The following is a 13,757-nucleotide window of genomic DNA, read 5'->3' as shown; positions in this document are numbered from 1 at the left end:
CCTCCTCCAAAAGAAGCTTTTGCTTTCTGCAGTATCATGCATCTTGTGCACTGCTTTCAAATGCATTGCAGCTTTATCACGATCCGGCAACCACGTGCAACAATGTCGTGCCCTATCAGCGAGATCAGTGGCATTCACTTCCATGTGTGGCCTTATGTATGCATTCCCCGCCTTCAATCATTCTCGGCGCCCGATGGCAATTCGAAACGTTTATACGTCTGCCCCTGTCAGTTCCCACAATATGAAGTAGCTTCGCCGCTGCAAGGAAAAGTAAACAGATTCCCTTATCTTGCACAAATTATGTCATCACCATCAGGCAGCAGCTAGGAAGCAGCAAAGAAAGAAACTCGAGATAACAAGACAGATCTTGAAATACTGGCTTCAGAACATGCAAAGTACACAGTGTGCTGCTGCCAAAATGTGTGCGAAACAAGCGTAACAGTTATTCATATTTACGCCATGCAACAGGAACGCTCCCTATGTGCTACGTAACTGCTGTAACAAATTGCACATTGGTTTCTGTTCTCATGTTTGCTTTTCTTTTTTCCCAGCACTATATTTCTGCACAGAGGAACAGAGCGCTGCGCCTATCTGAATCTATGATCTTATGTTTATGACGATACCCAGGTGGTGGCACCGGATCAATGGAAAGTCGAGTTTGCAGGGTCAGTGGTACGACAGCATCTCCCAAAGCCCAGTTTTCTTCTCAATTTCGGAGACAACACACTGAAAAAAGTGCAATTTTCTCATTCTGCTGCATATTCCTACCAAATATTTTGCTATGAGATAGAGGAAGGTCTTAGGATTGTGGAAAAAAATAAAACTTGAAATTTTTGAGCAAGTCGACCATTTCATTGCCAGGCCACCTCTCAATTTCCAGATTTTATTATTACGTCTTTTGGTGATACGAATTTGTTTCACCATCCCGAAAGATTCGTATTATCGAGATTCTACAGTACGTTAAATTATTAGGGGCGCTGTGAGGATTGCCAGTATTATTGCTCTGGGTTTTCAAGGTCCTGGAGTTTAACACAAGAAGTAGAGTTGAAAATACCATGTCAGTACTTCTTTAACCATCTGTTGACAAGTGTTGCCTCAAGGCAACATGCCAGAAATTTTGTTGCTGTTGTTTTCGAGTTGGTGTTGGGAATGAAGTTTCTGGTTAAGTATCTTTGGTCAATGCTTAACAACAGGCAGCAACGTCATTTGCAGAGCAGAAACACAGGACGAGGAAGTAGTAGTTTGGCACGCTACTTACTTTCTTTTGAAATAGCAGTCGGAGGAGACCGACCGATGCAAGATCTCAAGCTGCAGTGGTGTGACACATGATGTAAAACAAATGAAATGTGCACTCATGGTTCACATACAACCAGAGCTGTCTGTGCGAAAATCCAAAGCCAGATGCAGCTTGGGGCAAAGCCAGCTTTCAGTTATCTTTCTGGTGTTTTCCCTCTATTGCTGAAAAAGATTCTCCAAATATATTTTCTTCATTGATTACACTTATTCTTGATGTGTTTTGCACATATTGATAGAAAAAAAAACATTTTTCTTTTTTCAGATATCTATATGTGCCATCATACAAGGGTTAAAAGTTCGAAATTAAGTTTGCTGTGTCTATTTTTCTTTTGCACAACACCGTTTTCATTTTCAAGTCATTAGCATGTCATCGTCAAGCCCTCACCCCTTTTTAGGGTTTTACTCTTGCCATTGGGTGAAGAAAAACAAAGTTTTGCGAAATATTGCCACTGGGATTCAAACTCGCATTCCTGCAGCTTTGCACAGCTGGAAGCACTAACCAGTGCACTACCACTCATTTTTGGCACCCGATAACTCGTGCAAGGATTTGCAATCCACACTGACTTGGGAGCAGTGGCTCCCATGCATGCATTTAAGAGGCCACAACAGGCAACATGTTGCAAGAGACAAAACATGCATTGCAAACAAGAAGCTCTTGAGAAGATCTCGTGGTGTTCTTGAGACCCAAGAGTCGGCTACTGTTACAGTAAATGACTTCAGAACTCGAGAAGAAATGCTGAAGACTACCGATAATTTTCTGTTTTCACCATCACGCGCATCGCTGCTCTAAAATGATGATGGGGCACCAAGTCCAGGCTAATGTAACCATTCCATGACAAAGCCATTCCTTTTCACACTACAACGTCAGTTGTCAGAGTGCCATTCCTCATGCATTATGAACAGGATGAAGCCGACTGTGAATGGTGAATGATAAGAGTGGCATAAAATCGAGTGGAAGGCATAGCTAAATAGCTAAACCAGACCAGAATAAATTTTCATCCCATTGCCTGTTTTGCAGTACTGCTCTTTTGTAGCACAGTATTCACCTGCTCACGACACCCTGTTCATTCAATTCATCTTTGCAGTGTGGCTGAAGTCCATTAACAATAGCTTTATGCCAGTTTATTCAATCTAATGGCTCTAGTTGCAAGTGCAAGTGCTTTATTTTTCTTCACATAATCATGATTATACAGATATCTACACTGATAGCCAGGAAAGGCTTGTTTCCGGACCAGTGTCAAAGTCCAGTTGACCTTGCTGCCCCAATTAAATGCATACAATGCAAAATAGAAATGCCAGTAACTACTCCTTGCAAAAGAAAAAAGAGGAAAATATTTTTTATCAAGAACATGAAGATTGTGAATACATCAACAAGACTTTTTTAGATTCATGTAAGCCAGTAACTACATGTTTCGCGCTCTCACCTGTGACTTCTCTTCGTCCTCGAAGACGGCACTCTGGGACCTGGGTGCTGGCGCGGGGCCTGGCTCATAATCCTAGGCACACAAATTCAATCATGACCACACCATTCGAGGCAGAGGAATAAGGCATTCAGAGAAATGCAGCAAAGTGGGACAGCCAGTTAACAGTTGTGTTCTGGACAGTGCACAATGTTGCACTAAAGCAGAGGAAATACTGAGGTCAAAGAGTGCATCTCTTCTTTCATCAGAAAGCATGGCAAACAGTGCAAGGGTCCAAGAGATTACACGAAGAAACAGACAGTGAAGCCAGAGACAGCACATGGGAAGCTAACTGCTATGTTCAATTGGAATGTGTAACTAATAAGGTGAAGGGAAGTGAAAGTGGATGGAAGATCTGCATATGTAATGTGAAAGAAGTGGCTTCAGCTCCAACCTTCAACAAGTTGTCTTTTACTCCACCTTCATTTACTTTTACCTTATTATTTAAACACCAAAATTAAGTGTAACAGTTAACTTCCCCTGTGTCTTCTATGGTTTAATTGTCTGTTATCTTTGTACAGCTGTGGCTAACAACTGAGCCTCTCAGATCCTCCTCGCTCGTGGACAGAGATTAGAAAGAGATGTCATGAGCACTCCCTTTCGAGTCTTTCTCTATGTCTGGTGAACTCTTTCCCACAGCTTCTAAGATGAACCAATAGCCCAATGTCACACCATTTTGCAGTTCATTAACTCTTGCGTGCCACATTTTTGCACTGTCTAAAACATGAAGCTGAATGCTATACTCACAAGCGAAAGCAATACTGTAGTCAAGTGCACACTTTGAAGTACTGTTCAAAATGTGTGCAGTGACAGTGTTTAAGGATTATTGATAAAATTTTTTTTTTCACTTTTCCTTTCATTTTTTCTCCGATTTATTTTTTTAGTTAGCCATCGACTTCATAATTATGGTACAAAAAGGCTCAGTTCCTTGAAAGTGACATAAATAATTCATTGCAGAACCTTTTACAAGACCCCTTCAAAATGCACATCAAATGCTATGTGGCTTTGGACATCGTAAAAGCAGCAGTGGCAGCCACATGGTATTACAAACAACTTAAGAGCCTGCCATTTAGCCTTGTGCAGTGTTCGAAGGCAGCAGTGGCAATGACTGTGATGCTGAAATATGCCAATTGGCCCTGCCACTTGTTTGCTTCCCTTGGAACAGCTGGGGGAGATGCTCTTGTCTTGTCGAGTGCTGAATGGACTCAGCTTTCAGCAGCATGACTATCATAGCGTGCATGAACACCTCTGTGGTATCTGGCACCATGAGGCTGCCACAACAGGTTTTGACGACATGTTGAGTCGCCATAACGTCCATAGCTGCGTTGCACTTGGTGAGCGTTTTGAGCCAGTATCATTAAAAGGTAACAATTATTTGCTGCTTCCCAGGAAATTGACGCTTCATAGAGGAACTACTGGGCTGACAGCTATCTAATAAAGCAATAAATACATGACAAAACTTTTCTGTGGGTACCCTTTTGTGCACTCACAGTTTCAAAGCAGAAGCCAGATCAGATCTTTTTATTTTTCCTCTCTTTCTCCTGTCTGCTCTCCACCTTTATGAGCTGTAATGTCTTTCAGCCTCACCCTTGCCTTGCTATTCATCTGCCATACAGAACTGGTGTATCGTTCATGCGCACACGAAGATTCCATTTGTGCTGATAAGACTTCAAATGTTATTCGTTAAATGATCTTTTATAACTTCTCCTGACTCGCCTTAACAATTAATCATATTTATATTGCCCTGCTCACTAGCTACTGGCCAATGGTGCATTTTTCTATTGTCAGCAATTAAACAAAGCTTTCTCTGATTCTGATAAGACACCAAACCATCGGGCCCACTAATAAAAGACAAAACTATTAATGTCAGTATATCACCCAAGATCTCCTTTTTTTTTGCCTTTTATTCCTAGCCTAGATAGAAATGCTAATCAGTATTCACTTACACACCTACAACAACCTACAGATGGCATCAGTTTTTCTTTGCGCAACACCGAAGCTTGCCTATGTTTTCTGTCACCATTAAATAACAGCAATTACAGTGACATAAGGACAGCGTTTCCCCCATGCAAGCCACAAGCAGTTCTTTTTGTGTGATCCACACTGTAAAGAGGTCAAGGTAACTTTGATAGTAGTCTCTTGGCCAGCTGCCCTCATCAGACAACTTTTGTAAGATTAAGTCAAAGCTTGCAAAAAGAAAACGTAGTCAAGATACAAGAGCAAAATAAAGAAAGAAACTCAGTACAGTTCCTCCTTCTGGCACTTTTGAATTGAGCCGGTGAACAAGCAAAGCTGTCAAGTGGAACACAACAGCAGCTCTCCAAGCTACATACAATGCCATCCTTCGGAAATAAAATTCAGTAGTCGCATGCTGGAAAGAGCGGTTGTACTAAAATGCAAGGCATGGAAATATACCATACTTGCACATGCACAACTCAATTGTACAAGTGACCTGCCCTCTCAGTTACAACCCACAGAAAAGGAGAAATAAAAGAGTCCACATGCATGACAAACACAAATGACAGTACACAACAATGCTCAAGTTTCTACGAAAGTAATCTAGCAAAATTAGCAGCATGAAGTAAAGTTCTGGAAACTATTTTAATTTTCACGTCCAGTCATCCTTGCTCTTATGGCTTCTGCCAGTGGGATTCACGGTAATTTCCTTTTAAAAAAACATAATAAAAAAATGTACACATAACCCACACCCCCATCTTTGTACTTGAAGCTAGGTTTTGAATATAATTTTTGCAGGAGGTACTAATATTGTTTATAGAATGCACATGATTGTCATAGTGCTAAGGCAAAAAGTGCCAAATGAGACACCTGACAAGTCCAGTAGCACCACAGGGCACCCGCACACAGATAACATCGCAGCTACCGATGGCAAATGCACATCGCAAGTAATAAGAGCAATTAGGTGCAGCAGTATTGCATCAACAAAGGTTTCAGTGTGTCTGAGCCACTGCAAACCAAGAGAAACCAACAACATCACAAATTGGTTCCGAGGAAGCCCGCAAGGTGGGGGGGAAGGGTTCATGAAAGGGAACGGCGTCATTCACCCGACATAACAAGAAGCTACAAAGGAGACCTTTCCTTTGCAGCTTATCGCTACAGTCGGGCGGATGACAATTTTCCCTTTCACACAAACCAACAATGAGAAAGGCTAACCTCGATGACGTAGACGGGATCGACAGCTATGACACCCTGGCGCTTCAGCATTTGGTAGGCCTCCTGAATCTTGGCATGGTGCTTCATTTCAATGCTCCAGCGATACAGCACCTCGATGATTTTCTGCTTGACCCGCTGGGAGGCACGGTTGCCCAGGTACTGCATGCATGGACACGCGCAGGTCAAGCAACAGACGTGGCTGAATTCTAACAAGCTGCACAAGAAAAGTTGAGGGCCTGACAAAGCTGGTTCTAGCAGAAGCTATCGCTGCACAAATAAGACCAGACCAACTGAACACGGTTGAAAAAAACAATCTAAAACTTGTTACGACTTTTCCCCAGTCCCGAAATTCAGGCAGGCTCCCTTGGTAGCCCGATGAAATGTGCAAGTTTTATTTTATCAATGTCTGTTTCTATTTGCATCGGATGAGCCGTGCAGACTGCTACAGCAACTTCCTCCAGGCTTGTAAGAGGCCGTCTTCTCTTGCAAATTGCAAATACCAGAATAGCTACAAATGTGGCGTGTTATGAAAATGTTACAAATGCACAACTATTGCAAATGAGATAGGTGCAGGTGGACCTCTTCAGACAACGAACACAGTTCTTGTTTTTAGTAAAACTCTTATTTGGGCGAGTTGGTTTATGGCTATTCAAAAGGCGCAGCATGACTGCGATGGAGACAAGACGGAGACGATGATCTGGTTTGTGTTTCTTTGTCTCCGTCCCAGTTGCGCTGCGCCTTTTGTTTCTAAACATGCCACTTGGTAAGAAAATTGGGGCAGGGTGCTATGTATTTGTAATAAATAGCAAAACTGACCACAAAAATCAAGGGCTAGAAAGGACAAAAGCCACAGTGTTAGTGGCAGATGCAGCTTTTCAAGAATTCAGCCAGAAATCTTGAGAGGGCTACACTGTTGGCATTTTCAAAGCGCTAAAGAATGGGATCTAATGTGCCAAGAGCTGTGCTGCTTATACAAAGATCCAACTCAAACTTCAAGGTACTATTTAGACTTTTCCTTCATAACCGTAGCCCTAACGGTTAGCTAATACTTCATCTGCACAATGTAGTTGCAACCGGGCCTCATCACCGACCTTCCACTCTATTTTCCTTACAACCACTTAATACTACCAAGCACTGCCATGACTACGAGACGATACTTTAACAGGTTTCTCAGAAGTACAGGTACAAGCCACAGCACTGACACATGCACCAATAGGCACAATGCACATCTTTTGTGGAACTGGCAAGGGATGCAAGGATGGCATAGGAGCTGTGCTTGCCTTGGGTGAAACCACCTTGATGAGCTCGTTGAGGAAGCGAAACTTTCCCAGCTCATCCTGGAACTTGGCCCCACACCGATTGGCACACTCCTCCAGCACCTGCACATGTCCGCAACAAAACAGCCATTGTCTTCGCTTCCTTTGTTGAAAGCTAGAGTCAAACACTTCAAATTAGTAGCAGAGCACAGAACTACAGGCACCTACCGCTTAGAGGTGCTTTCTATAGCGACCTGTGCTGTTAATTGGGCAAGTAGGGCGACAATAACTATTATTATTATTATTATTATTACTTTGTTGTTGTTGTTATTGTTGCTGTTGATTCTGTCAATCATACAATTATTTTACTTAAGTTACCATGCTAGAGAATAAGAGGCACTCCACTAGACCTGATCAAGAACGGCTTAACATTGAGAACGCAATGCACTACTGTTAACGGTGTTTCATCGAGCTACATGAACTATGCACTGGCGTTCTGCAGGGTTCAATTTTGGGACCACTATTCTTTCTCCTGCATATGAGCGACACAGTCAAAATTCTACATACTCCCTCAATAGTGATGTACGCAGGTGACACAAAAAATTTGGAGGACGGTTAAGCTTTGATTTCAAGAGTGGAACGCGATAACATCCAAAGATCCCCGATTGCTTCTCACACTTCCTGGCAACTGCAGCTTATGTAACTGTAATGTTTAGCGGGAAACGCTGGCAGCAAATGCTGTGCACAGAGGCAAGCTTTCTGGTAGAAACGCGGCCTTTTGAGTGGGCCGCGATGTGGGGGAGGCAAGCGCCATCTGGAGATGCTGCAAGGAACCGGACTTTGTCGCTTCGTGGACTCATTTGCACATGTCGGCGCATGCAAATCTCGGATGCCGTGGCCGGTCTATGAATGGTAGAAACGCTGGAAAGGGGGGTTGTTTATGTTTGAGTTTTTGTGTAACAGAATTATGTTTTCTCGTATATTCAAATTACAGTACGACACTACCATGTCTGTAGGTTGTGTGTAAGTCATACTTTAGGATTGTTCCGACTTATTTTACTTTGAGAAATTCAATTAGTTCAATAACTTCTTTGTGTTACATGGAGGGCCTGCATAGAATGGTATGTGTGGTTCAGAATCATTTTTGCCAAACAGACGGTCGACACTGTACGCAGGGGCAGCGACGGAACAAATAATTAGAAACCATAAATCTGAAAAAATAATAAAGCAGGAAATAAGCCAATTACTTCTCACGTTTCAAAGTTGTACATTTTTTGCAAAACCATCATTATTAAGTAAACACTAGTGTTTAGTGTCTTTTTTTATATAAACAATGATGCATAAGTATACTGTTTCTTTTTTTTTACTCACATTGTACATGCTTTCACCTTTGTAGGCATGCTTGCAGTTTTATCTGTTAATCTTTGTGTATTTCTATACAATTCGTTCAAGTGTACTAGATGATCACTGCCACAGCTTATGTGTCACTGTCGTCCCAAGTAGGTGGACCCCGTCAAGTGTTACAGCCTTTCGTCTTTTGGCAATGATGTACACTTGAATGAAGTCAAGGATTGCCAAAACCACGATCCAATTATGAGGCACGCCGTAGTGGGGGATTCCGGATTAATTTTGACCACCAGAAGACGTTTAATGTACGCCCAATGCCTGGGACACGGGTATTTTTGCATTTCGCCGCCATCAAAATGCAGCCGCCGTGGCCAGGATTTGATCCTGCGACCGTGCGCTTAGCAGAGCAACACCATAGCCGCTAATCCACCGCGGCGGGTTTGGATGAAGTCAAATGTAATTCCATTGTATTATTATTTATTATTACTATATACAATTTCGGTATACAAAATTGGGCCTGCTGAAACCAAATGAGGGCTTGAAAGGAAGCCTGGAGATCTCCTGCCACAGTCAAGAAAAAGATTGACAAATTCACAGATCTAAGTACATTAATTCACAAGAACTTCTTTTCTCCCAGCTTTGTGCCATTCGAGGTGAACATATGTAAGGGCATATTTAAAAGGAAGTGAAATGTAATCTTTTCCAAATATGCTTCTTGTACCTGATGTGTACACAAGAAAGATAAATATATAAATCCAAAGTATGCTGACATGGACAAAGGTCTCGGTGAGGCCTATAAGCAAGACAAACACTGCTTTCGTCTAGGTGTACTTTAGCACAACTGCTTCCTTAAAACAATAAATAAAAAAATAAGGCATTTTCAGGTATGAAAGTACACTCTGGTTGTTGTGTGTCTAGTGCAAGCCATGCATAACAAATTTTAACATACATTTTAGAACATTAGTACTAACCTTTGCACCCAGTATCTGAACATTAAAAATGGTAGGCGAGCCTAATCTTTGATTTAGGTGTCTCTTAGTGATACTCGCACTTCAGCGTTGGTGTTCTTTAGGTTAACTCCAGGCGAACGCAACACACAAACCAAACTTGGAGGCAACTGTTACCATGCCACATTTTTGAGTGAGACGTCATTACTTCCATTTCTACTTCTGAGTTTCCAAAAATTTCACCGAAGTCGTGCTCCCGTGACTGGTCTCTAAAGTCTATGATTCTGCGCTTTGGTGTGCAGTAATCAGTGATTTCTAATCAATTCTAATTACTTCAGTAACTTAACTTGTAACTAAACTTATGCTCTGATAGCATATCTATAATGAACCCATGAATGTTGTACTGCACTATTTTTTTTTTCTCTGATCTATTTTGAATTTCGTCCCCAGTCGTTTCAGGAGGTGAACCAGAAGTGCTGTGCAAGAAAAAAGGGTGTCCCTTGATGCTTGCGCCACTAGTAAATGCAATATATATCAAACCACAGCGCACTCTATGCTAAGGAGTTTGGTGGCTTCAAAAGAAAATTTTTCACTAACGACTTGTTCATTCCCACTCAAATATTAGGAGAATGGGTCTTTCTGGTGCGTGCTGTCCAATAAAACACCCAGCACATTCACTTGCCTCTTCAGCAACAATTTTACTTGCCACGGGATGGCAAAACTTGCCTACATATCTGCAGCAGCTCCCACGTCAGAGATGAGGTATGCATAGAACAATTAATCTTTTAATTTGTTCTTGGACAGATCCAGCAAACAGAGATGCCAACTGTTTTGAACAACTCAGACTACCCTCCTCCCAAAAAGAAAATGTTAATACGAAACTTGAGAAAAAAGAAAGCTGCAAAATTGCAACCTTTTCTTGTAAAGCTGCTAGAACATAAAAATGCGGGCTGCTGTACACAATTGTGTACAGCTTATCATATTTACGCAGGTAAAAAGTGCACATGTCAGGCTGTCAACCACAGAATGACAAGTTGTACCAGATTTAACACCCTATTTGTACTGTATCTTAACAAAGAAAAGATGAAACAAGCCACGGCAGTTTGCGGAACAGCTAACGCAGGTGAACTCCTTTTGCAATTTTTTAAACTCTTCCAAATAGGTAAGGCATCCGTAACAAGTTTTCTCGGTTATGATGTGAAAGGGTACCACAAAAATAAACAATTGCAATCGCCTTCCCTCTAAATAAGTACACTACATGCACGTAGTGCACACATTAGCAGTATCATGCAAACATTTGTGCATGCATATTGTTGAAGGTAAACTTTGCTGGCATGTGCTGAAATTACGACACTAATATTTTTGTTTATCTCATACTTATGTGGGCCACAACACTCTTATAATAGCATTATTCTTGCGCACACCTTGCTGCTTTGGGTGCATTCACCCTGAGGAGCGGTAAAAATCCTGTGACTGAATGTGACTCTCAACCAATCTATAGAATATGGTCATTTATTCTACTCTTCAATTACAACTGGAAGAGATGGTTCTTTAAATGCATTAGGACAATCTAACAGTCGTCATATGCTCAGCATGTTTAATGGCTGATGCTATGTGCTGTCTGGTGCAAGTAGTAGCCTCATGTAGTTAAAAAAAATAAAAATTTGTGACCTTCAGAAAATCTTAGTATAATGTAATAGTGAGAAATTCTTGGGCCACGATGAACAAAGCAAACCGAATTAGCTGGCATGTTTTCATCAACCTGAGTAGAGACAGAGGTTAGAGGCCGACGAAAAGATGGCCGAAGGAAGATCGTACCAGCAGTGCCTGCAGGGCCTCCCTCTCCTGTGGCGACTGGATCTTGTGGGCGAGAAAACGCAATGCCTGATGGGAGCCGTCCCGTTCGAGCAGGATGCGCTCGCACAGTTGCTGCACCGCCTCCATGTCCAGCTCCCGGCATAGCGGGTTCGTAGCCCGCGCTGCACGCACAATGAACAGGGTGTTGCTTTTTTTTACTCTACACTCACTTCCCACACTACACCTTTGCGAGTGCTCCGCAACCTTTGTTCCAACAATGCTTTTGGTCAACATCATCATCATCCTATACATGTCTACTGCAGGACAAAGACTTCTAAGATTTCCAGTCTCTCCTGTCATGTCAGACAACTCCTGTCTTGTGATGGCAAATTTCCAGTCACTTTCCTGGGGCGTAATTTTACTCTGGTCCCTTTGCAATCTACTCCCTTGTAAACGCTTCTACACCCTTTCATCCGATAGTGTTTTTCCTCCACATCATGATTCCTATATTTCATTGCAGGATGAAAACTTCTTCAAGCAATCCATAGTCTGCCCTGGCGGAGGAGCGTACCATCAGCCTACGTAGAGCACACAAATCAGCCAACGTCATCCTGCACCAGTGAATTTCATCTCATAGCTCAACCAAATGCTTTGACAGCTTCAACAGCCTTTCCCTTCCCTCGGCACCTATTCTGTTATTTCAAAGGACCAGCTGCTGTATGCATTACAGTACACTATTGTTAAGACAAACTTAGTTAAGCTGAATTCTCCAATAAGCTGAACAAGCAGAAGCATTTGGTTGATTTCCCAAATGACCAATGCAAAAAGTTACTGAACAGCTGCCGTTCGGTTAAGCCAAGATTTCGTAACAACAGCTAACTTCTGCAAGTTGGCGTGGCAGGCTCTACGCAGCTGCGCATGTGCTGCATATGCCTCAATGGTGCCAATGCCAGCAACTGCGACGGCTTCCAAAACTGACACCATTGTAACCTCAGAGTGTTACTAATATATGTAAATGTTACCAGCACGATAGCAAAGCACAACATTCCAAAAGAAGAGAACTGCCTAAGAGAACAACTCTCACTGCTCCATGACAAAAGCACTAGAGAAAAAAGCGTAACTGTTCCAAGAGTATTCACCAGCAAGAGCAACCTTAATCTTCATTTTACAGTTTAAATATTTTACTATGTGCACCTCAGACTCAATGTTTCTGCTTCAATCTGGAACAGTCAGTGATTTAACTGCTGTTACCACCTGCTCTAAAATCACAAGCCCATGGCTGATTAATGCACGTAAGCTCTCTTAAAACATACAGGCAAGCGTTAGCATACAGTACTGTAATGTCATACATAGAAGGAATGCACAGACAGCGTTGCATTTGTTGCACATATAAACAGTGTTGCAGATCCCAATAATGAAGAGACTCTGATTCCCTTAAGCACAGCGAACAATTTATCAAAAAGCCCCTCACCAGGTCTGGTCATTTTCAGCTGACAAGTGAAGTGCATACAATTCGCATCAAGAATCGTGTCTGCTATTACACCTCTGCACGCCACAGAAAGAGCTTAAATTTCAAACCAAATGCTGTTTGCTTTTCTCCTCATGGGCGCCACACTCCTGGCCACAGAGTCGACGTATATCACACAAGTGCGCCTACACACATGGCAGTGCTGTGACATCACTCATAGTGGCATGCGACTTTGAGAATTATTCAAGGCAACAGCAGTTATACGTTTGATCTGTTGCTTCAATAGACAAATTAAAGTTTAGAGAAACAATAAAACCTACAAACTGAATATGTGCATGTCTTTGTTTTACTTCCTATCGCAGCAAGAGAGATCTACTTCAGTTTTGTCTGCTTGTTCCCATGTTGTGCAGTCGCACACGCAAGGAACGAAACAATGTCATTTTCTACTGTGTTTCAATGCGCAATCATGCTCTGTGTTCCGCTTGCACCTGCCTCAGTATTCGTGTAGCACCTGCTTATACCTCTGGTCAGGTGTTCTCATGCACAGCATGCAAAATCATGCACTTCGTGAAATGAGACAAATGCAACAGCTGACGCGAGAGAGCACCAGCGAAAGTGCACAGTGCAGCAAAAAAGCGAGCAAGAAAGTGCATCCAAGACTGCAACACCGCCTTTACTGATGGCATTTAATTTGTACCTAGTATATTAGTATTTGATAAACTTATCACCACAAGACAAAGAAAGGGTAATAATACAGAAATCCTGTCATGTGGAAATGAAGGGGGCTGAATGATAAGAAGGCAATGACAAACTTTAAAAATGAAAGCCTTACAGGGTGAACCTGTGACAGAAAGCAAATCTAGGCAGTCATAGCCACAACACTTGAGAGGTAAGTTAATGAATTGAATGAGACTGCTGGCAATCTAATACATGCAGGGTGTGATGGGAGGTTTAAAATCAACTGTCAGTCAGCGCAACAGTCTTGGAATGCACTACAAGACCTTGATTTGGACTA

The 13,757-nt window shown here is 42.2% G+C and overlaps 1 protein-coding gene across 5 annotated transcripts in view; it reads right to left on the bottom strand.

The window, feature by feature from the left end:
• Gga (ADP-ribosylation factor-binding protein Gga) overlaps positions 1-13,757 on the bottom strand; it is a 61,900-nt gene that overhangs the window by 45,973 nt on the left and 2,170 nt on the right. For all 5 annotated transcript variants that reach the window (XM_065424536.1, XM_065424518.1, XM_065424525.1 and 2 more), the window contains exons 2-5: positions 11,296-11,456; positions 7,208-7,306; positions 5,928-6,086; positions 2,721-2,792 (exon numbers count right to left, since the gene is read on the bottom strand). In XM_065424536.1, the coding sequence (XP_065280608.1) occupies positions 2,721-2,792; positions 5,928-6,086; positions 7,208-7,306; positions 11,296-11,456 (491 nt within the window). The remainder of the gene's footprint in view (positions 1-2,720; positions 2,793-5,927; positions 6,087-7,207; positions 7,307-11,295; positions 11,457-13,757) is intronic.

This window comes from Dermacentor albipictus, chromosome 8 (assembly GCF_038994185.2).
Source record: "Dermacentor albipictus isolate Rhodes 1998 colony chromosome 8, USDA_Dalb.pri_finalv2, whole genome shotgun sequence".
NCBI lineage: Eukaryota > Metazoa > Arthropoda > Arachnida > Ixodida > Ixodidae > Dermacentor > Dermacentor albipictus.
Note: the sequence above shows the minus strand (reverse complement) of the source record. Positions and strands in the feature narration are given on the sequence as shown.